This window comes from Pagrus major, chromosome 13 (genome assembly GCF_040436345.1).
Source record: "Pagrus major chromosome 13, Pma_NU_1.0".
Classification (NCBI taxonomy): Eukaryota; Metazoa; Chordata; class Actinopteri; order Spariformes; family Sparidae; genus Pagrus; species Pagrus major.
Window position 1 is genome coordinate 11,847,236 of NC_133227.1, and position 23,761 is coordinate 11,870,996.

At 41.1% G+C, this 23,761-nt stretch overlaps 1 protein-coding gene across 1 annotated transcript; it reads left to right on the plus strand.

Moving 5' to 3' along the window:
* Positions 1-380: 380 nt before the first annotated feature.
* On the plus strand, positions 381-21,939 carry map6a (microtubule-associated protein 6a). The gene is made up of 5 exons (XM_073480146.1): positions 381-1,072; positions 15,487-15,700; positions 15,884-16,098; positions 19,790-19,900; positions 21,792-21,939. Exons 1-5 carry the CDS (start codon positions 381-383, stop codon positions 21,937-21,939), a joined length of 1,380 nt encoding a protein of 459 aa, XP_073336247.1.
* Positions 21,940-23,761: the final 1,822 nt, after the last annotated feature.

The window sequence follows — 23,761 nt, forward strand, 5'->3', positions numbered from 1 at the left end:
TCCCTGTGACTTGACAGTTTTCCTCCTCGCGGCCCCGGTTTGTCTCCGGGATGCTGAGCAGGCGGGCGGGGCCGTTTTTCCTTGCAGTGCCCTGCCGTGGAGTGATGTAGCAGCACGTACGGGACAGAGCTGCACAGAGGGAAGCAGAGCAAACAGCACTACGGTTGGTTTATCTCAATAAACTCGTTCAAATCTGTGTATTTATGAAGCACAATGGATTTAATTAAGACGCTCATTTAACGCCAACCGTCTCGGAGCCATCCGTGCAGCCTGACACACGGACATCTTGTTTGTCTCACATCAGGACACAGGAGTGTAGAGAGGTGTTTTTCTTGGTTCTGGACCCGGTTGTGCTGTAGTGGAGCTCTCTACAGCCCGTCATGGCGTGGCCCTGTATCAGCAGGGCGTGCTGCATGGCCCGCTTCTGGAACCAGCTGGACAAGGCTGACATTGCGGTGCCTTTGGTGTTCACCAAGTACACGGACGTCTCTGAGATGCAGCACATCCAGCTGCAGCCGCCGCTCCACCCTCCCCAGGCCCGGGTCGCCATAGAAACGCAGCCGTCTCGCGCAGAATCCCGCACACGCGCGCCGCGAAGGTGCGTCTCCGAGGAGCGCGTGTGCAGCTCGGTGATGCGCGAGGACTTTAAGCACTGGAACGTGCGACCCGAACCGAGCTGTAAACCCAAGAACGAGTACCACGGACCGGAAACACCGTTCAACAGCGAGACCCAGTACCAGAAGGACTACAAGCCCTGGCCCATCCCGAAAAGGTACGACCACCCCTGGATACCCAAACCTCCCAACGACGAGCGGGCACCTGACAGGTCCAGGCACGCCAAACAGCACGCAGTGCTGGCGGACGCGGACAGCGGCGTGGAGAAGAGTGCTATCGCCGACAAGGTGCAGGAGAAAGACCTCCTCCAGGGCCCGGAGAGGAAAAAGAAGTCCAGTAAACAGGACGGGGCGAAGAAAGTTGTCCTGAAGGTGGAAGGAGAGGGCAAAGGGAGGGCGGCGGCGGACGCTGTGAACAGGCAGATCAGAGAGGAGCTCACGGGAGGCAGCTCGTACAAGTGAGTCCAAACACTGTCTGTCACTACCACTGAGTCCAGAGCCAGGCCTCCAGCCAGGGTCACAGGGGTCAAAGGTCACATCATACAAATATACATGGATATTAAGACACTTGATTAGCAACAAAACTATTATAACCAGAGATTTTACACAATTAAGTCCTTATTTACAGAATACACAAGAAATGAATGTTGTCTGGTGAAAATGTTGTACGAAAACTACTGCAGTGAGGAGGCCCTCTATTCTTATTACTAACACTCCCTTCAGCTCAGACAAAAATCACAGCAATCTTCCCACAAGATTTTAAAGTAGCATAACACCATGAATATATTAATGCAATTTATCCATTAAAGGAGCTCTACATAATCATCTGTAGCAATTTACATGTGTTAATCCCTGTTGTATTGGCCATCTGTGAGCAGATTGTAAGGTGGTGAGAAAAGTGAGACCTTCACCGTCTCTCTCTGTTGCCTCCACAAGCCTGTGGACGATTTGTTTAGGTCGCTTCATGTTGCTGACTGTGGATTTCTTTTCTAAAGGATTCAGGGTCAGATTTTCCATGGCAGACTTTTTGCACGTTCTCGAGTGCCTCGTCTGAGTGCCTCTCTCCGCTCCACTGACGCACAAATAATTTAAGATGATTTACTCCAATTAATATTGTAATTTGTTTATGGTTCAGTGTGTATAATTCAGTGGCATCTCGTAGTGAGATTGTAGGTGAGGTGGCCGCTAACAACACAAAAAAACACCCTCTCCAGCACCAGAGTTTGGTTTGTCCATTCTGGGCTACTGTAGAAGCATGGCGGTGCAACCGGCGGACTCCGTGGAAGAGGACCTGCTCCCTCTATTGATATAAAGGCTCATTGTAAGGTAATGATTCTTAGTTTCATGTTGATTAGTGAAAACATACGTATGAATACTATATTCCATTTCTGCCCCTAAATCCCTCTTAATCCTGCACACTGGACCTTTAATGACAGTGGAATTGGGAAACTGGCACACAGAACAAAATGATGCACCCTGGTTACCCACTTATTCTTTATTCTTCAAACCAGCGCTGTCATTGTTCTATATATTTTTTGCCTGTTTCACTTTACTGTAGCTCTGCTCTCCTAACCCTCCACCCTCCCTGAACCCATTCCCAGAATAATCACATAGTCCTTTATTGGAGGCCCCCTGACAAACCTTTAACTGGTGTGAAATGTGAATTTTTGCACATTCGGGACTTAATGAGGGGTAAATAATTTATCACTTCATTTGAGGAAAACAGTGGTTTCACAAACTAACTGAGAGCTTGTTATCTTGAAACAAGCAGCTCAGAGGTAAACACATCATGGTGAAACATTACAGAGCAGTCACACTTTCCCCACAGGTAATGAAATTAGATGGAAAGGTCAAGGTGGAGTTATAGCCAGACACTGTTGATGTTTACATCCGCGGGGCTAATCTCTGTCCTATTATGCAACGTTCCTGAGGATGATGGGAACTGGTGGATGGATGAGCATCAAGTCACGCATGTCACACTCACTGTGTGTGCGCATGTCTCCTGAAGCTGTGCATTGACGCAAGTGGTTGCATTTATGTTCAGGGGAGGCTGCTGGTGGTCGGAGTGAGAGATGATGTGACATATGAGATCCATGTCACTTTGTTTTTGTTGGTACGGCTGCTGTTATCTGGTTTTTAGTGGATTTTAGCAGCATCTAATGGGTTAGTCTTGAAGAAAAGTAAGACTTTATATTGAATACAATCAGTAAAATATTTATTTTGACACACGATATTCACATGAAAGAACGCAAGTTAGTATATTTTTGCTCAGTGTTTGTCACAGAGTACAGACTCAGGTTGATACAGGAATCCTTGCTGAGCATGATTCGGCTGGCACTCTGAATGACACTGTGTGACATCAGTGAGTGAGTCTTACAGCTGTTTGGTGCCTTGCTGCCAGGCCTGTGTTGTGGAGCAGTCAGCAGGGTGCAGCCCAGGGCGCTTTCCCCCCACATGGCATGAAATGGCTGCACAGTGACAAGCAGAAGCCCAGTCAGACTCTGTCTTCCTCTGCAGCAAGCAGAGACTCAAAGCAGGTCAGCTGTGGGTTAATACAATGACTAGTGTGCACACAGTAGCAGTACAGTTACATACACATAAGTACAACATTTAACAGTCATTGCATTACTAAGTGATGATGCATAATTACACAGGACCATCACTGTACTTTATAAAAAGAAGAGGCTGATCTCTGAATTAGGACAGGGCCATATATGTTCAATATCACACTATAAAAACACATTCACTGTGTCACTGATCTGTGTTCCACTGGACTGCTTTACGTTAAACAAACTCTTCACATGTTTTGAGCAAATTACTAATTTTGTTTATAACTACATCATTCATTTGGACATCATTTTGTAAACACATTAACAATGTGATCAAATTATGAAAATGAGATTATAGTGAGACACTACATGATGATATTATAATATTTCCCAGCAGCACACTAGGTCACTCAGAGGTGACAGATGAGAAGTTCTGTGAAAAACATAGAAACAGAAAAAGACCATTAATCACCAAAAGTGTCATTATAGTTATTGTATTGGTTTGCTTGGCTTCTTCGTCCTAGTTAATGTTCATATTACAAACTACCTAAAGACAGTATAACAGCATAAAGGTTTATGTCATAGAAGAATTAACAGACCATGGAGTACATTCTTTTATCTGGCCAGTCTTAGGTCCTCATTTGTGTAGATTAAAAATCAGCCATGCTGATATATTGGCCGATATGAGCTCATTACAGTCAGATATATCAGTGTCAGATAACAAGCAACACATACTTGTAGTACAGAAACGCCAAAGAAACAATATCTGAGGTAGTTTACATGTTTAACTGAAACAAATGAAAAGAAAACTCAGTCTCTGCATGTCCTTATCTGCACATTTTGGTTAAAGATGGTTTGTGGAAGAAGAAACCACTTTGTGTCAATTTAATGTAAGCAGTGTGCTCTGTTACTGTTCAAAAACTGGCAGAAACTGTTTTTGGACATAAATGATGTTTGCAATCACTTCACGTCAGTTTCAGACCAGCTAGCAGACAGCTCAGTCGTCATTGAGCATAATTGACAGACCGCTGAACACAGCTGTCAGAACCTTCAACATTAACTGTCAAGTTGATCGTATCATCATTGAAATCTAATAACCTTACATCTCTGAATTGAGGTCTTCAAGATTCAGAGCTGTGAAGCATTCTGTCCTATCAGTCGGAGCAGCTAACCTTAGCTAAAGCAGCTACCATGCAACTTCAAAATATCAGAACCCTGTCAGACGTGACTTACAGCACCAGCTGTTTGTCATTATTACTGTAACTGGCCAACTATGCAGCTGTTGTCCATAGTTGTCATTATTGACTAATAACAAATATACCACTAATGTAAAATATAATGTATGTCTAAACTGATACGTTTTTGTGACAAACTGATACAAATGAGCTGTTAAAAAAACAACAGCATTTGTGTGTCTGGTTCATGTACTGTATATACAGTATAACCTTTACTTAATCAGATCATCTCAATGAGATCAAGATCTCTTTTGTAAGAGAGACCTGAATACAGCATAGAGAGAATAAAAACATGCATAACCAGACATAACAAAAGCAACAATAAAAACATGTGGAAAGTAGTTGAAGGCAAGAAGGCTGATTTACCAATATCAATATTCACCCCATGTGTAACTAAAGCAAAACAGTCCTATGATCTGGTCTGTGGGAAGTAGTTTTAAATTTGAGAAAAGGATTGATCAACTTTGGAAGCTCTTGAAGGAGACCTTTGATGAATGAAAATGAAAATGGCACTCAGTAGAGTGCATACCTCCGCCAATTTAATCAAGCCTAATCCAAGATCAAATTCGACAGCCCTGTATCAATTTTTAACCATGCATAACTGCTTAACTATAACTTAAACTCACTCACTCATCCATGTTGGATCCACATGAAATTGTACTCACTCATAGACTCCGGCCACCTAAATACACGTGATTTTTGTCATCAGGATCCATGCATTATTCCCTGAGAAGTTAACAAAAATGTTTAAAAACACCCAATCTTGCAATGTTAAAAAAATGAAAACAAATTCTGGATCCACACCAACAGTTAATGATGTTTATTCTGGGCTGAGACTCAGCCTCCATCCAAGTTTCATGGCAATCTATAATCCTGCTGACAAACCAACCAACAAACAAACAAAGGAACACAGCTGAAAACATAAGTGGAGGTAACAATTTCATATTGCTAGTCAGAACCATCCTACTCTTTCATATAATAATATAAATAAATAGTAAAAACATATACTTATCTCCTGTAATGAAACAGAAAGCACAATGATAAACATCATCAATCATTTTATTGTCCTGAAGAGAGAAACAGTCTTTAATCCAATAATCTTCCAAGAAGAAAAGAAAGAAGTTTTATCTGTAGTTTCTGTGCTAGTTGTTCCACATGATGCTTAAAAGTGAGACTGCTGTCTAGCCACATTCACAGGTATTTATAAGATTGGATAATTTTAATTGGAATGGATGGGCTCTTGAGAATGACCTACTTTGTCTTGTCAACATTCAGGGTAAGTTTGAAATAGCACAGAGATGTTTTAAGAATGTTAATAATAATAATTCTTAAACTCCTGCCTCCTAAAATCCTGTCTCAGTTGGGTTATGGTTCCAGAAAAAACTTTCCTTTTTCCCCTTAGTGTAATTCTTGTCAGTCAGTCCGTATATAGACTCTGTAGAATGATGTAATTTTCATTCAGGAGACACATTCACTGTCTATTCAAAGCCAGCCCTTCGTTCCATTGTGCCCATTTGCACCAGGCCAATTACACATGAAGCCCCGCTCCCCTCAGCTCTATTTTCTGTTTTTATAAACTCTTATTTATCCACGGAGAGCTCGCTGAACATAAAAGCTCTTTTACTACAGTGCACCTGGGAAAGCTGAAGGCCATTCCTTTTCTGTTTCTTCTCTTGCCTGAATTGGTGCAACATTTTTACCCAACAGCCTCCTAGAAACAAGCCCCAACCAACCCTCACCACGCCTCCAACTCGCTGCATTATGTTAAAATGCCATGTTTTTGCATGAGTCTCAGACAGTAACTGCTGGAGTCTTTGTTAGTCTTTTTTCTCTGCACTGCTGTAAAAACAAAGGCTATTCTTCATCTTGTCAGCATTATTTGTTACATCATGTGATGCGTGCAGTCTAATAAAAGAATTTAAAGAGCAGATTGCTTATAGAATTATCAAGCAAAAAACAGAGGATGACAAATGAGAGTGCACTTTCATCGCAGTAAGGCAGGTAGACCGGGTTCACTGAGTTCAAGAAGGAGAGAACAACTGAAGAGGCATCAATTTTTAATTTTGATTTGTGTCACGTATCACAGGCCGACCTCAGGAGCTTCTTCTTTTGGCTTTCTTCTCACCTGGGCACATTAAATCCTCCCTCTCCCAAACAGGGATGCCCGGCCAACTCAAAATGACTTTGTCTTTTATGTCACGTTTGAAGAACTTACCAGACAGTACGCAGTAAAGAGGCCAATGGATTCTGCTGGATTTAAAAATGATCCTCTTAGAGAGCCGGCAAAGCCTCGTGTTCTTACTGACGAGCAGTGAATGCAGAAACACCCATTCAGCCTCAGCTCAGAGACAGAGACACGGGACGAGTCAGGGGGAAAAAAACGGCTCGTTGTTATCTCACATGTCCCAGGCTAACTCATTTGCACTAAAAGTGCAGCAGTGTGGTTTAGTTGTGTCAGATGCATTGTTGCCGAAATATAATCCTAATATCTCAGCTGATATATATTTGTTGCATGAATTCAGAGCTCTGCCAGCTAAAGCTAACTGTCTTATGTAATCAATCTAATCTGATTGTATCATATCTGATTACAGTTAATTCATATGGAAATATCTTCAGGATGTGAATGAGTTATGTAAGATACTGAGGCCAAGTTAAACCTGCAGTTGTAACCAAAACTGTACTTTGTGAAAAAAAATGGCTGGATCATTATTGTTAAGAACCCAAAAAATGCCCAAAGAAACACTTTTAAAACATTCCTTTTTCTATAGTATGTTGGATAGTTGTGTTTTTTTTATAAGAATTAGCATAACTTTTATTTTTACCATTGCAAATGCCCAGTTACTGACAGTAATTACTGACAATACCAAGAATGCTTGTAAAATTTGCATGCTAGCCATCCTTTGTGACCCAGTGAGAAGCCCCTCTAATTCTCTAATTTATGGTTACAGCTCTCAGTGTAGCTGTTTCCATTGAGCCACTGCCTGAGAGGCTGTAGAGAGGCTGTGAGATAGAGATGAGGCCAACAGATCCCAGTGAAGGGAGGGAGTATTGACCAGAAGCCAGGCTCTGACACACCAAGAAGCTACAGTATTGTGCGTAGGCGGATTGATTCCCTGGAATACTGTGAGAGAAGCGGGCCAGCCTTTTATCTCATGCAGGCCAGCACTGGTGTAAGACTTAGAGCCAGAACTACTGTGGTCACCATCAGTGATAACTGAACACAAGTTTGTATCAGTGGTGTTGGTGCACAGATTTATAATATGGCTTAGAGAAGAAAAAAGTGCATTCTAATGAGAATTGAGAAGGTGAAATCTGTCCGTCTAAAGGGTGCCATGATATACATTTTGTAGGCTAACTCAGAAGTTACCATGTCCCTGGTTCCCTTGATAAAAAGGCTATGGGATTTTTCGAATGGATTTTTGATTCTTGCAGAAATTAAGCTCTGTGGCAAACCCAAGTTTATGATTCTTTTTATATACTTTATACATTTTGTTTATCTTCACAGATGAAAACCACTTTGCGATTTTTGAATTGTAAATAAATTCTCCAGGAGTGAAAAGCTAATGATAGGCTACAAACAAACTACTAGTAGTTGCATGACTACTACAGTAAACTATACACACTTAACTATAAATTGATGTTTCTACAAGTTGTAAAGTTAGAGTTAATAATAATAGTTTGTAACTAAAATCCACCTGTAAAGACAGACTGGTAAGTAGACGAGTCTCCGTGTTTGGCATGATGACGTCTAATGTTCCCGACAACCTCTGCGGTCTCATTTAGCCGCTTGTTAGCAATCACCTATTTTGGACACATAAACACTTATAGCTCAGGTGTGGGCTGTTAACTGATGTATTTTTGTGTCGCAGCACAAAATGTGAAAATCTCTTAAGCTTGTGTCAAAAACAGACCTTACTTCAGGCATCTAACCAAAAACCCATTCAAAAACCCCATTGACTTTGATATGAGGGAACAGGAAGTAAGAAAATCCTAAGGCAAAATGTTTCCGTCCTTTAGATGACACTTTGAATTCTGCTGCATGGCACAGATGCAGGCTGGAAATTAAGCATGAAGGTGACACAAACAAACATGGAGGAGAGTGAATGTGACAAGAAAAAATGAGAAGCTTGTACCTAAAAGGGAGGCTACTTCTGTCAAGTGGATATGGTTTTAAAAGGCGTGGACCGTAAAATAGACCTTAAAAATGTAATAGGAAGGCCTTTCCATGTGGTCATTATATATAAATTATTAATACAGTTTACTAAAATGTGCCAGATTCATGTCGTTATCTGGATACAAAATTAGGAAGATTTTGGCCCTAATATGTCGTATGGAGCACTTTATGTGGTATTATAGTATTTTTACAGTATTCCTGAGAGCTGCTTACAATAAAAAGCTTGGTTCACTTTATTGATTTGGGGTTTTAAAACACAGTTTTCCTCAATGGGAATCCTTTACTGAAGTAAATTTGATCCGACTTGTATTTACTCTAATCCCTACTTGTTTTCTGCGGCCTGCCAATAACCTGTCATCACACTTTTAACTGTGGGGTAACCTGTGCACTCGACGCTATTTGATCCCACAGTGCAGACATTTGCAGGCATTTTGGTTTTAGAGTCTTTCTCTTATCGCTCTCCTTTGGTGAGTGGTCCAGATTGCGGCATGTTAGAGCAGGGTTGCATGAAGCTCAGCAGTGCTGTACCCTGGCATCTTTCCACCCCTGTCAGTGCCAGTGTTCGGTTGCAGCGATGAGGACTTTCTCTGCACATCCCCTTCACCACAGTGGGTCAGCAGGGTCAGCTGTCCAAAGCAGCTTTAGTCACACAGCAAGAAATATCAGGCAGTATAAAACAGTGCCCGGGCCTCAGTGACGCACAGAAAATGAACAATATCCAACAAAATAATAAAGCAGGGAAGATTCAGAAAGAGAAAAATAGTAATAGTACGAGAAAGAAGAAGAGTTGGTTTATTGAAATGTGTTGTGAATGTCAGATATTGAACTACTCATAAAGGGTTGACTGGTGTGTGATACAGTAGATGCTATCTGACAGAATTTCTTGAGTATAAAGCAAAACTACTCTTTGTGCAATCAAAAAAAAACAGATATTAATCCTTAAATCCCAGTCTCTGATGTTCACCACTTTTATTTGCTGCCAGATAACAAATGCAATTGGGACGACACCGAAACGATTAGCCAATTAATTGATCAGTTGATCAGTCAATCAAAAATAAGGATTTGCCTGCTTTTCTCTGTCTATTGTGACGGAGTAACTATCTCTGGTTTTTGGAGAATTGGTTGGCAAAAAGGTGATGTCGCCTCAGGCTTTAGGAAACTGTGATCAGCATGTTTCTTTAATCAAATGATAAATCAAGAAGATATTTGGCAGATGTATCATTCGCTGCAGCCCTAGGATGGATTATATTGAACCTTTCACTTCTGTGACACATTCTCAGCAAAAATCGAACATCTGGAGTACTGCACGGTTGTTGCAATATGATGAAATATCACAAAGATAAAAAATAAACTGACGACACAGTGTTTGCCTCTGAAAAAGGATCCTCAGTTACACTCTAGGTTCCTCACTGTGCCTCTGTGGTTAAGTACTCAGAGATTGTGGTCCAGCACACAAACACCTTCATCTGCCTTCATCAGAGTGGTGTCAGAGGTTGTTCCAGTTAAATTTAGTTAATAGATGGATGCGCACTGGTCAACCACAGATTGACTTTTACATTAGTAAGTGTTTACATTAGTAAGAGTTGTCCATAAATATAAAGAGATGGAAGAGGCTTGAGTATATTGTATTTCTGAAGATAACAAGATTACAGAATTTGCTGCTTTGTATTGAGAAAACTTGGATTCAGCCTTTTTTACCCATTGAAAGGTTGAATTTGCTAAAGAATATTATGAAAAGTTTTTTGTAGTATTGTCTGTTCTGTAATTATGATCATTTAAGTTTCACTTGTAAATTTATGTATCCACAAGGAGCATTTTTTTGTAAGAAAAAAATGTTTTTAAAAGAATGATTATTTTGCTGTATTGTATAATTACTGTATTATTTGGTGATCTTAGTCACATGACTGATTAATGGACTGTAAAGGAAACAAGAAAAAATCTCAGACATCCTGATGAAGGCAAGATGGCTGAAAACCTGGTGATTACAGCTCGGTGTACTGGATAGAGTACAATTATTCGATAAATCATCAACTATTACATTAATCGCCATCTATTTTGATAATTGATATCGATCAGTCATTTTTTAAGAAAATAAAGTTGAAAATTCTCTGATTCCAGCTTCTCAGTTGTAAATATTCTCTGATTTCTTTCCTCCTCTATAACAGGAAACTGAATATCTTTGGTTTGTGGACAAAACAAGACGTTTAAGGACGTCATCTTTGGGATTTGGGAAACACTGATGGACATTTTTCATCATTTTCTAACATTTTGTAGACCAAACAACTAACCAATCAATAAAGAAAATAATCAATAGATTAATCAACAAAAAAAATAGATACAAAGTTTTATAGAAAAAAGAAATAGTTGCAGCCATAATACTGAAGAGGAGTAGTGCTAGGTGGTGTAAGTACTTAAGGATTAGAAGTATTTTTTCTTGCCAAAATCTCAGGATGTACATTGTAAAACTTGCCTTCCTGCCACAGTGAAATGCAGTCAAAGGAAAAATGTTCACCAAGTACACTCAGAACCTAAGTGTCTGTACTGCACAAAAAAATGCCTTTGTCCAACATTAACCACCTGCTGTGGCACTGAACACTGAGAGTATTTCCTGAGCTGAAGGGAACAGCCTCATGTGAACGTCACACTGTTGTGTTCTCCCTCTCATGATGTATCCAGCAGCTCTCTGACGCAACAGCCGCAGAACCGAAGACGCGTATTGACCGCTGATTTTTAAACAAGTACCAAGTACACCCTGACCACAGAGACACTGGCTTTATTGTTGCACAGTCATATGTCTATGAATAGTAGCAATGTTACTGTACAGACCGGTGTTTCACACTGTGAACCCTGTGTGCACTCACAATCTGCCTCTTTCTCTGTCTCTCTCTCATACCCACGCACGCCCTGTGGTGTCATATGAGTGCTTTATACCCTTGGCCTTGGACATTGTTGTATAACCTGTCTTTGCATTGTGGCTTCTTGATCCAGTCGAGCATTGAAAGTGGACTTCAGTCCTGTTATGTAATCTCTCACTCCCTGTGTGAGTTCCACCTCTCCTCTGCACCACTGGAGGGATTTTGTATTCAGCAGCCATGTCCCTGTCACCAGCCTTTGGATCATAAATAGTCTGTTTATCACATTATGCTAAATTGACGGTGAATGTCTCAGTCTTTTTAATACATGAACAGCTTAAATGTTAGCGCCTGACAGCTAATTTAAATTGAGATTAATGGGAACTAATTATATCGTTGTGAAGATGAAAGTTGAGGCATCTTCGTTGCGTTCATTTTTGATCGAAAATCTGTTAAATAATTAGTCAAAGTCAGTTGTCTCATTCACAAAGGTTAAATTAAATACTTGAGCAACTTCTGTAACACGTCAGAAAAATTCATATTTATATCCATGTTAGCAGAATGGTTTTAGGGACAGTCTGTTTATGACTTAAAGTTGCAATTTGTAAGATATAGCCATAATTTTACTAATAATTTGTTCCAGCTCGACACACCATTTGTGCATGCTGCTGATGTCCAGTTCTCTCTTGCTCCTCTCCTGCCACACGCCTCTCCGGAGCCACTGTAAATCGCCTCTGTACTGTATCCCTGGTCTTGGAAGCCGCGTTCACTCTAGTAGGCTAGTAGGTAGGCTTGAGTCCCACTGCCTGCAGTGACTCCCCCTGCCATCTGACGTCTCAGTTCAGGCAAACTCTAGGGCCACTGACTCTACGGCTACCTGAGCTAATTAGCTAACAGTAGCTAGGTACAGCCAGGGATAGCTAGCAAAGAGCAGCAGTTGCCACCTGTTTTTTTTCAGAGCTACCTTCAAATTCTGGATATATTTTAAATATTATACCTTTAACCTGTCCAATACTTTGTTTTCTGACCAAATACCTGTATAAACAAGACATTCTCATCAGCCTCAGTTGTACTTTGAGTTAATTAGCAGCCTAATTACAGCCTCACAGAGCTGCGAGCATGGCTGTGGACGCTTCGTCTTGTTAGTCTTTTCCAAGGTCTGTTAATCAGCAATACCAACATAGATACGACTAAAAAAACCACACAATTATAAGCCTTTGAGAAATATGAGGTCTAGGGCTGTAACCTACACATGACCTGTTGTTGTTTATCATTTCACTACCACATGCTGTCCCATGATAACGCACCACAGGAACACCTGAGGTCACAACCCTGCTTTCACACTGTGACGCAACGCCCGACAGCTCAGCTCTGTCTCATAACACTCTCCTCAGTGTAGTACATTAAAAAATGTAAAATCATTGCGCCTGTCCTTGCCACATGCATTACAGTACATTAAGCAGGATCACACGCTCTCCAAGGCTGTTTTCCATAACTGCCCGTTATTGATTTGATGTCTTTTCATACGACTTGGGCTTACAAATTGTTCTAATGAGTCTATAGTACAGCAGCCCGGCCTTGTCTGCTCCTCTGTCCGCACTAAGTGCTGTTGCCAAATATAGTGCTTTTCTTTACTTGCACAGGGAGTGGAGACTTTTCACTGAGCCCTGGCTACAGTTGCATGGCTCTAAGTGCTCACACTGGATTGTGCTGCGTTGGGGGTTGTAGAGTTTATGTGTTTGTCACTCCACTGGAGCCACAGGGGACGACTGATAGGTGTCATCTGACTAGCCTTAATCAGAGAGCTGTCTTTTTTTCCTTTGTAATTAGCTACAGCGTCATGGCATCCAGAAGCAAAACAATTTTTAATGGCCCAATTTTGTGATGTGTGTTGGTGTACATAAATCATATTTTCTTGTTGATTAATGCCAGTTTTAACCGTTTTATATGACTGTTAGCCAAGTCATTTAGAGTTATATGTTGACATTGTCCATTGTTTCATTTTCTATAGAGCTGCACAATGGTGCAAAGTACATCTGTATCCAAATAGCACATGTACTTGTAAATTACAAATGTACAGCACTTTTGTTTCTGGCTGTGAAAGAAGAGTGTAAGCTTCCTCCTCAGATATTAATACATTTCTGTGTCTAAAGCATACCTGATGACCTTTGTATAAAGATTAATGAGACGTTAACATTTAAAGCAAAGGCCAAATATTCGCTGGTTCCAGCTTCTCCACAGTGAGGTTTTGCTGCTTTTCTTTGTTTTTATGTCTAAAAACACACTGTTGATACTCATAACATCTTTAGTCTTGAAGTGTTGGTTTGACAAAACAAGCAATTTAATGACATTACCTTGGTGATGAGGAAATTGTGATTTTTAAACATTTTCTGGATCAAACAGCAGTGAAAGTAACTGTTAGTTACAGCTCTACAAGGGATATGGTGTTGATTGATGCAGTTTCTGTATCTGTAACATATGGTGGTCCGCTCCAAATGAATAAATGAGTAATGCTGAGGGGATACAGTACACTGCAGAGACAAATAGAAATCGTAAATGATAGAGAGAGAGCGAGTGATGCAGTGTTAACATGCACCTGGTATTAAGCTGCAGTGGTTGTCCTCTGCGGTACAGTGACTGTATCTATTGGTCTTTAAATGTGAGGAGGCGGATACAGAGCACATGCTGCAGGCCAGCCCGCTCTGTGTGAACGCCACACTGCTGACCTTCTTCAGAACTGCTGTGTGAGGACTACAGAGTATCACACCATCAGACTGTGCTGCAGACCTCCTCCCACCTACAGTACCTCTGACATACTCCGCTCTACAGTAGTAATGCACCACTTCACCTCACATTTTTCCTGTAGACAGGGATTACAACATTGGTGTCATGCTACATTATAAGTGATGTCTTTTTTTTTTTAATGATGTTCCAACAAAGACGGTTTTTCAGTAGACACACCAACAAAATACAGCAATATACACACCTACGAAGACAATATAGAGACGCATCACTGATTTGCATCTAGGGATAATTATAGCAGTGATATCAGCCGCAACACAAAAACAGAAAATAGCACTCATAAAATATGCAAAACACTGAAAATGTACAAAGAACCAGTAAAAAAGTTCATGTGGAAAAACTGCAGTGAGGAAGGTTTATTTAATAGTCTTTTTACAACACCAGGGTTGTAGAATATAATGTGAGTTGAAGTCCCTTTATGCTACACAAGATTAAAAAAAACAGTCTCACAGCCTGAGGAGAGAAGCTGCTCTGTAGTCTGGTGGTACTTCTGTATCTTTTCCAGATGGCAGCAGGGTGAACAGACTGTGGCTGGGGTCAGTACCAGTGGTCTTTTATTCAATAACAAACAGATTCATCTGTATTATAAGGAATAATCAGGCATTTGGGAAACATGCTTTTTTCTTTCTTTGCCAAGAGTTAGATGAGAAGATTGATACTACTCTCATTTCTGTACGCAAAATATGAATAGCAGTCAGCAGCTGAGTAGCTTAGCATAGCATAAAGACTGGAAACAAGGGGAAACAGCTAGCCTATCACTGTCCAAAGGTGACGCAGTTAGAGTGGCTGCACCCCTAAAGTTCAGTTTGTGTTGTTTCTCGATGTGTTGAAATGACAAGTTGTGCACAGTGGCGTTCTGGGGTATTGTGTCATCTTTAGGTTTGGACATCCAAGCTAGCTGTTTACACACTTTCAGACTTTATTCTAAGCTGACAGTCTCCTGACTATAGTGTTATATTTATGCTGAAGCAAATGAATATATTTCCCAAAATGTCAAACTATTCCTTTAACGTGAAACATTCATGTTAAAAGTATTCTAGTATTTATCAGAAGCACTTGTAGAAAATAATTAACTTGTCACTCTAACTGTGCACTGCCATGGCAACACATCCTCATACCTAAACGACTGAATAAGTTGATTTCCAGTGACACTCCAAAACGACATATATCACTGTTCCCAGAAATCATTATTGAAGGGGTTTAGAGTTCTACAACATAGTGCGTTTTTTACTGAGAGCTGACTTCCTTCTTTCCACACAGAACTGAGTACAAAGCTTACAGAGATGTGAAGCCAGCAAAGATGATCCGGGCCAAGTCCCAGTACCTGCCCCCGGATGGGAAGACCAGCCTAGAGACCAGCTACAGTGCCACCTTCAAGGGGCAAGTCCCTCTGCGGTCTGCTGACAACAAGGCCTTGGAGAGGAGGAGGATACGTAGTTTGTACAGCGAGCCTTACATAGACCCCATCAAACAGGTGAGAACGCACCTTTCTAACTTTGTAGAAGAATAATTGAAATTAATTTATGGAGGGGAGCTGTTTATATTACTGTAACGTTGTGAAATTCTTGTCATGTTCATCTCATTACACAGCACAGTTTTAGCCATAACTGAGTCATTTCAGCTCAGGATTCTCACTTCCACTGTCCGACATCCTTAGGTTGACAGGTATAGTGCCTCTCGCTCTAAACCCAAAAAGTCTGGAGCCACATCATCTGGCCAGGGCAAGCCAGTGAAGAAAGCCAAAGATAAGCAGAGCGCCGCTTCGAAGGTCTCCAAGAAGACGACCTCGGAGAACCAGCCTGAGAACCGACCAGCCGTGGGGGACAAGGAGAAAAGTAAAGAGATGAACAACAAACTGGCTGAGGCAAAAGAGTAAAAATCATTTAGCACTACTTCTCCTTTTATTTCTTATTTTTTTGGGGGAAAGCAAACACAGAGGCTGCAAAATTAATTAAGGTTCTCATCTTTATTCTCATCTTTCCCTCTGATTCCCCCTCCAGTCTCTTTCTTCCTCTTCCCTTCTCTGTTCAGTCTATCAGTATGCACTCATTCTTCTTCTCTGTCCTCTCTCACTACCTCTGGGCTACGTTTGTACAGTAATAATAATAAAAATAATATGTTCGGGTTTAGACATGACATGTCATTGCTCCTCCCTTTCTCACGCTATACTAGATCACTATAGTAAGGAGTGGGCGGGAGCATCCTCTCCCTCCGCCATTTGATGCCACCCACCACCCCCACTCTGCTCGCCTCCATCTCCAGGTTGCCATGGCTACTGGCTGCCTGGCTAGCCAATGGATGGCTCTTGTTGCATGGGCCCAACGACAAGCAAATCTGACGGGTTGGCTTTGATCAACTGAACAGATTGCTTTGTTGAGTTTATCAAGGATTTTTCTCCTTCTTCTTTTTGTTTTTTTGGGGGGAAAGATAATCGAATTGGCACTTTGGATACGGTTTCTGCACTTGCTAAATTAACGGGAAAACTGAAAATCTTTGATAAATGTCCCGCTTGGTTAATCATGAGTGTGTGATCCACGGCTTGCTCTGTACCTGCTTTGTCATTTTTCCTGCTGTTCTCTGTTCATGGTAGAGCTCACAGGGCTCAAAGCCTGTGTTGGGCAATGTCACAACGCTTTGCTAAATGTGATTTTGTAATGCAGTGTCTCATTTTGAACTGTTGTTGGCTACATTAACCTGTTCATCTAAAGATAAACACCCTGTTCTCCCATACAGCATTTGCTCCGCTCATGTGAAACCCATTCATACATACAGTGGTATTTTAATTCACTCAAGGCTATTTTGTAACACCCAATTTGTTGCCAACTAACCATCTGGGTCACACTAAACTGATTATGCATTAAACACCAGTTATTTGCATAGCAGATGAGTATTCCCGCTGAATTAGGTAACACTGTTGTGCAGTCAGAACGACATTTTACATTAGAGTAACAACATTTCTCAGAATCAGAGAGGGATGAGTTCAGTGGAGCAGGAAAACGTTGTGTTGACTGGTTCAGGTTGTCTCATGTCTGCCAAGCCCACAGCGTGCAAAGCTGTCAATCTCCATAGCCATAACTCAGCGTAATCACCTCCAACGTAGTCTTTGTTAACTAGACTGAGCCCTCAGCACAGCCTCACAGCAGATATGCAATTTAAATAGCGTGCACCCCATCTCAAACCTCATTTTGGCTTCTTTTTTTTTTTTTGTAAACGCACTCTGCCGAGGGTGACCATGACCAATGTGATTAGACTGCCACGCGACAATAGCAGACGACTCGTATTGCTGCTAAATAGCACTTTTACATTTAGAGAGGGAGCCCTATAGATGAAGCACAGACTCACGTTCCAAATAAATAATGAAGAATTCACTGCCGTGTGTAATTTGTTTACAAGGATAAAATATAAATATAAATAAGTTATATCTGTTAATACCATCTGCTATTTTAAGGGACAGTTCACCCGATTGAAAATTGAAATTGAAAAATTCAGTCATCACCTACTCAGCCTCATGCTGTTGTCCACAAAACATTTCTGGAGCTTCACAGCAAAACAGCGCTGCAGCATTCTCCTAAACAACTGAAGTAGATGGGGACTTTGGCTCCATACAGCTCAGCTGGCATAATCCAAGTCTCTGGAAGCCCTGAGATCCCAAATTGATTTGAAAAGATGTTATTTACATCCTGAACGAGTATTGGGTACACGCTAGCACGTTTAGCGTAGCGGCTACAGTGAAGATTCAAGCTTAAAAAGGATCGAAATAAAGTCTTTTCAAAAATCAATTTCTGATCTGTGGGCTTCCAGAGATTTGGGTTACACTGGATGAGCTGTAAGGAGCCATTTTATGTTGGTTTGTTTTCAGTTGTTTTGTTTTTTTCCCTAGATACTTCAGTTGTTTAGGAGAATGCAGCAACGCTGTTTTGCTGTGAAGGGGGATGAGTAGAAAATGACTGAATATTAATTTTTGGGTGAACTTGAATGCATCACAATAAGGGCACAGCAATGTAATATGCAACCGCTTGTGTTTTGGACTCCATGTTCATCACTCTCTGTTTCTGAATCCATGTTGTTCTGCTTGTTTTGTGTAGAGTCCAGGCCAAAAGTACGACAGCGATGTTGCTTTGATGAGGTTGAGTATGTTTTAAAAATGTTGATTCAACACTGGATTTACTTAGCAAGGTCAACATGGTGGTTCTGTGTTTGTTAAGCAAAGCATACCAAAATAAGATGTAAAAACTCATTTTTTAAATCTTGGTTGAATCCAGATTTCCTCAGTGAGATGTGTTGAAGAAAAAGGGAACATGAAGTAAGTTGTATTGTACCTGTTATCTGTTCAAACTGATTATAACCTCCCTTGTATATATAGCTTATATCTGTCTATATATTATAGCAGAGCTACATGTTGGCTGGGGCTGCACTTGGTCCAAAGCATCCAGGTGCTTTCTCCCACGTTTTAGCATATAAATCTATATAGAGAGAGATTTTTTCAAGTCTTTGTTTTTGGATTAGAAGAGCACTGTACAGTCTTGTCATGGGTCGACCCATCATCGTGCTCCACCCCCCTCACATGCCTCAATGTTCTCATTAGCTCTGCTGCTCAGCATCCTTCCCTCCATTCTGAGTGGACGACTGCGCTGTCTCTATTATGTGTGGTGTGTGAGACAGCGACCATCACCACTGCCACCATGTCTATCCAAGCTGAGCACGTGCCCCATCAGGGATGATGGCCCGACTCATTAGCATTTTGCAGCCTTTGGCTGGGGGACCCTTTGTCATGTAACACAGGGGTGGGGGCTCGTAGGGGCAGAAATGTAAACAGTGCTGAGCACACCACACACACCCTGTGCTAGCTTTGTGATTATTAGGCCAATAAGGATAGAAAGTCTGGTAAAGAAAGTTATGTCTTGGGCAAAAAAAAATAAAATGACTGTGACGTGCTTGTGTTTCTATCTGCTTGCTCATATTAAATGAAACATTACAAATAAATGCAAAAAGCAGAAAAAGCAGTGTCTTCTTGCTTTTATTTTTTGTTAAGAAGAATGAAAGATTAGCGGTTGCAGGTATCTGTCAGCGTTTCTCCTGTCCCAGTCTTTGTCTTTGTGAGACAGACTACATTAAATAAATCCACATGGAAGAGAATTTTGCTCTCACAGTTTCTTTCTATGCTTATCCAAGATTGCGCCACATTCTGGCATGAGCTCTGACATCCTGTGCAGGCCGTGCATGTTGCCCTCGCGCGAGAACTGAAGAATATATTATTCTTGCATCATGTCTCCAATATATTCCAAGAACTCTTTGATTTGCAGGGCAATATGCATGTAAAAGGATGTCCAGAAAACTTATTCCAGAATAAGATGTCATGTGCTTCTTAGGCTTCTAGTTTATGTACGAATGATGCTCCTTTGTGCAAAAAAAAAAAAAAAAAAACACCCACAGATGTGTGTTTGCTGAGATCACATTGTTCTTTCTCATACTTGTGTCATAGAGTATTTGAGGATGTCACATTTGGATGATGCTGTGTCCAATTTGTCGTGTGCTAATGAGTGACATTCTGATTCATTTGAAGGGTTGTGCTAAAACAGTACCACTACATACAACTCTGCCAGCCAATCCGAGATATTGGCTGGGTGCAGACTCTAAAGCAACACCTGTGGGGCTGTGCACTACCCAATCCCAGGTAATCAACCCCGAGAGCGACGAAAAAAAACAATAGACCACGAGCCACAAATGCCACTCATTCCCATTCATACATACGTGTGGTTTAATTTTGTTTTCTATTACAGTGGCACTTTTATTTTTCTGGTGCACCACCACATTATCTCTGGTCTACTCCTCAGGTCATAGCCCCTCTGTTCTCTTCCATATGGACACTAGTATTAGGTTGGGCGGGGGGTGTCGGATGGGGCTGTCTGACTGCCTGCTGTCACATCCTATATGTATGGTTCCTTAAGGTGCCTTGTCTTAAGGAGGCCTCAGGTTTAGTCCAGTCATCTCCAACCATTCTTGAACCCCAGTCAGCTGCTGTTTCGCACCCACTCTTCATGGTTCAAACAAAGTGCATGACATGAATTATCCACCCAGGGACGAGAGTTTGGTTCATTTATGAAGCAGGTCATTCATGTAATCGCCTTATAGTAAATGAAGCACTCTGCATCTTAGCTTGCTGTCAGTGGGTAAAAGTTTCATACTGTTTTTATTTTTTTTATTTTGAACTTGTCTCTAAAGCATGCTGCCACTGTTTTCTGTTGGACCTGCAATCTGATGTTATGCTTGATAATCTGGTCTAGACTCTGCACTAGAATGTCTGAGCGTTAGCTCGGATGTAAGGTGAGGGGTAAGTATGAATGGAATGAGGGAAGCCGCTCTGCTTTGGAAAGAGACTGTTCAAAGGAAATTGTAAGTGCATGTTAATGATCTTCACTCTAATTCGTACTGCTAGTTTATTTCCATAGGCCCTTATTCACACGGTGGCCATTTTCCTCCGAAAGTCAGGGTGGGAAACTTGAATGCTGGGAAAATGTATTGCTGCTGTGTTCCAGGTTGCAAGTCGTGTAAACGTTGGTAATCGGACAAAACTTTCACAACTGATCAGCAGCTGAGAAGACGGTGATAGTGAAAATCTGGAGGCACATTGGGCCTGATTTCAAGGTAAAACAACATATATGCTAACATTACCGTGTGGTTACATCCTGTGTGTGACAAACGTCTGCAAGATGTGTGTTGTTGTTTCTGAATTTCTTTACACATTTGCTAACGTAAGCTAGAATGTGGTTGAATGCTAACGTTAGCTGTTGTGTAGTGAAAGCTAATAAGTTATCAGACCTGTTGTTTTACCCTGAAACATGGTCCCCAAACTCTCCTTTGTCCTTACAGTTGCTGATCAGTCTGGAAGCAGTGAAATGATAACAATTTGTCAGAACGCCTACATTCATACGACTGAAACACAGCACCACAACATTTGAGCTTCCCACTCTGAGTAAAATGTTAGAAGAAAATGGCCGCCGCGTGAACATGGTCTAATATGATTTGGATTTTTCAGCATAGTGTACTGCATCTTGTGGCTTTTCTTTCACAGAACACCCCGAGACCCTCATTGCACTATTGGCATCCTGTAGGTTGTACTGTCACTGTGACTAATTGAATGGCTCACAGTATAGATTTGAACCACTGGCCTGGATTGATCTAATTGTAAAGCAGTCCAATGCAACATTAGAAAAAAAGCCAGAAGATTTAATTTACGTGTGCATTCCTACAACACGACGGGTAAGAGTTATACATTACATGATTGGTAAGTCACTTAATTCTATCAAGATTACCTTGAAGCATTTTTATGACACAATTTAGATGAGCAAACAGCTAAAGATGCCCCGTAGCCATGTTGTAGTTCTGTCTCCTGTTGAGTGTTCAGCCCTAAAACAAAAGCCTGATATCCTCCTCTGAAAATGAGCGGTCACAGGGTGCTCAGCCCAACTCAACCCAATGACTTGTCCGCCTGAGAGAAATGCCTCATCGTGTGTCTCTTTCTGTCTCCCTCTCCTCTGGTGTCTTAACCATGTGCTGCCTCGTAGAGACGCTAAGGACGAGCTTCTCCGACCCGGTCATCATCATTCCCAGGGTGCTGCTGGAGGAGAGCCACAACCACTGCTGGAGAGAGCCGAGCCTCGGAGGAGCAGCGCAGTCGTACGCTTTGCCCTAGATGGGAACCAGACTGAGTAGTTCTGCAGAGGCAGATCCACTGCACACAGAGACTGCTGCTCTGTACTGTACATATCTAGTATTTGCAACTAAATTGGATTAGGAAAAGAGGAGAAGCCCACAAAAAAAAGCTCACATATTTGAAAAACGCATGTTTGGAACAGCTTTTGGCTCTAAGGTCACAGCTGTTTGACCCATGGCATTTATCGCAAAGGTGCTACATCATTTTTTCTGGTTTCATGCAATTTATTTCCAACAAATATGTCAATATTATTAGAAATACCACACCATAAAGTGCTTATACAACAATTACACACAACTGTACTGTACATTGATCGGTTTTAGTGTAAATAAATCAGCATAACTTGCAGATTGCCATACTGTATTGTAGTTTTTGTTGTATGGTCAGTCATTTTCAGGTACGGGGCTTGTATGGTGTGACATGATATAGAGTTCAGCGTGTAGCATTAGCACAGGCTTTCTAAAGCCAATTAAGCCTGAGTGCATAGCAAAGAGTAAACTCAGTGGGTAATAGAAACACTGAAAAGTGATACATGAATGATTTTTAAACAGGTCTTTATCGTTTGAAGATGTTACATAGTACTACCAATAGTACTTCTTCGACAAAACCCCTTTTTCATTTAACAAAACAAGCCAATTGTTTTCTAATTTAAAGTTCCCCTCCATTCAAAAACTTTTGTTTTGCTTATTCTTCCTTCACTGATATCTGAGCTTCACTGTGCAGGATCTACAGAAAGGGAATCACCATGAATCTGATTGTAACACCTGAACATATGAGCAGGACTTTGTGACATCACAACTACCTTGGAAGCCAATCATGGTAGAATATTTAACGTACACTAGTGTGATGTGGAAAGTACACATATACTTAGAATGGACTTAATAGGAGACATCTTGTATTCAGTTAAATTTAACAAACCTTAATGAGGTACTGTGACTTACTGTGTATAAAACATGAATTATTACTCACTACAGAGTATTTTTTCTGTGTCTTTAGGAGAAAACACTAAGTTTACATATCAAAGTCTTTTCACAAGTGTTGGGGTACACGATTGCATATGAATTTCCCACAAAATTATCAGCAGTTGAGTTGCATCGTGGGTAATGTAGGCACCAGGTTTTGACAAGGAGGAAGAATGTATAGAATAAAAAAGATGATAATGATGGCTCTAAAGCATCACGTGATCTTAAAACTGCCCATCATGAGTGAGAGGAAGTGTTATAGCAGTGCAATGTTGCATCGGTGGAGCACTGTTTTAAAATCTTGAAACGTTCTCTGTACACAAGAAACCATACAAGAATTTAATGGAAATTGAACGGTCAAAAATTGCCAATGTTTAGATTTAAAGGGGCTCTGTGGGTCCTCTGTGTTGTGCTGGAGGCCGCTCATTAGTTTATGTTAGCGGACTCCATTTCTAAACTAATGTGAGCTACTGTTGCTCGCTGTTAGCGGAGCGGAGAGAGGCACTGAGACGAGGCACTCAATCGCGGGAATATCCGACCCAAGTCCTTCACAAAGAAATCATCAGTCCAGCAGCATTAAACAACTTCAACAAATCGTACTTGTATCATATCAGTACTTGGCAGGTTTTGTTACTCTGTGCTACGGAGACATTTCCCTCAGTACCAAGAAACGTTATTAGGTTTCGAAACCTCCCTCAAGTTTGATCCAACAAACAACAATATATAGAGGTGGTCCATCATCAAACAACTCTGCTTGTTAAACATATTCCTGCTGGATAGAAAATAGACTGAACTTGTTTCTGTGCACTCCTGTCAGATGTCCAAGTCAGCAACAAAAAGGAAAGAGCGATGGGTTCCC

Excerpts from the sequence above, each read along its gene's own strand:
- map6a (XM_073480146.1), top strand. The coding sequence starts at position 381 with ATGGCGTGGCCCTGTATCAGCAGGGCGTGCTGCATGGCCCGCTTCTGG. Across the intron at positions 1,073-15,486 it reads ACGGGAGGCAGCTCGTACAA|AACTGAGTACAAAGCTTACA; the intron begins GTGAGTCCAAAC and ends CTTTCCACACAG. Across the intron at positions 16,099-19,789 it reads AAACTGGCTGAGGCAAAAGA|GGTTGTGCTAAAACAGTACC; the intron begins GTAAAAATCATT and ends ATTCATTTGAAG.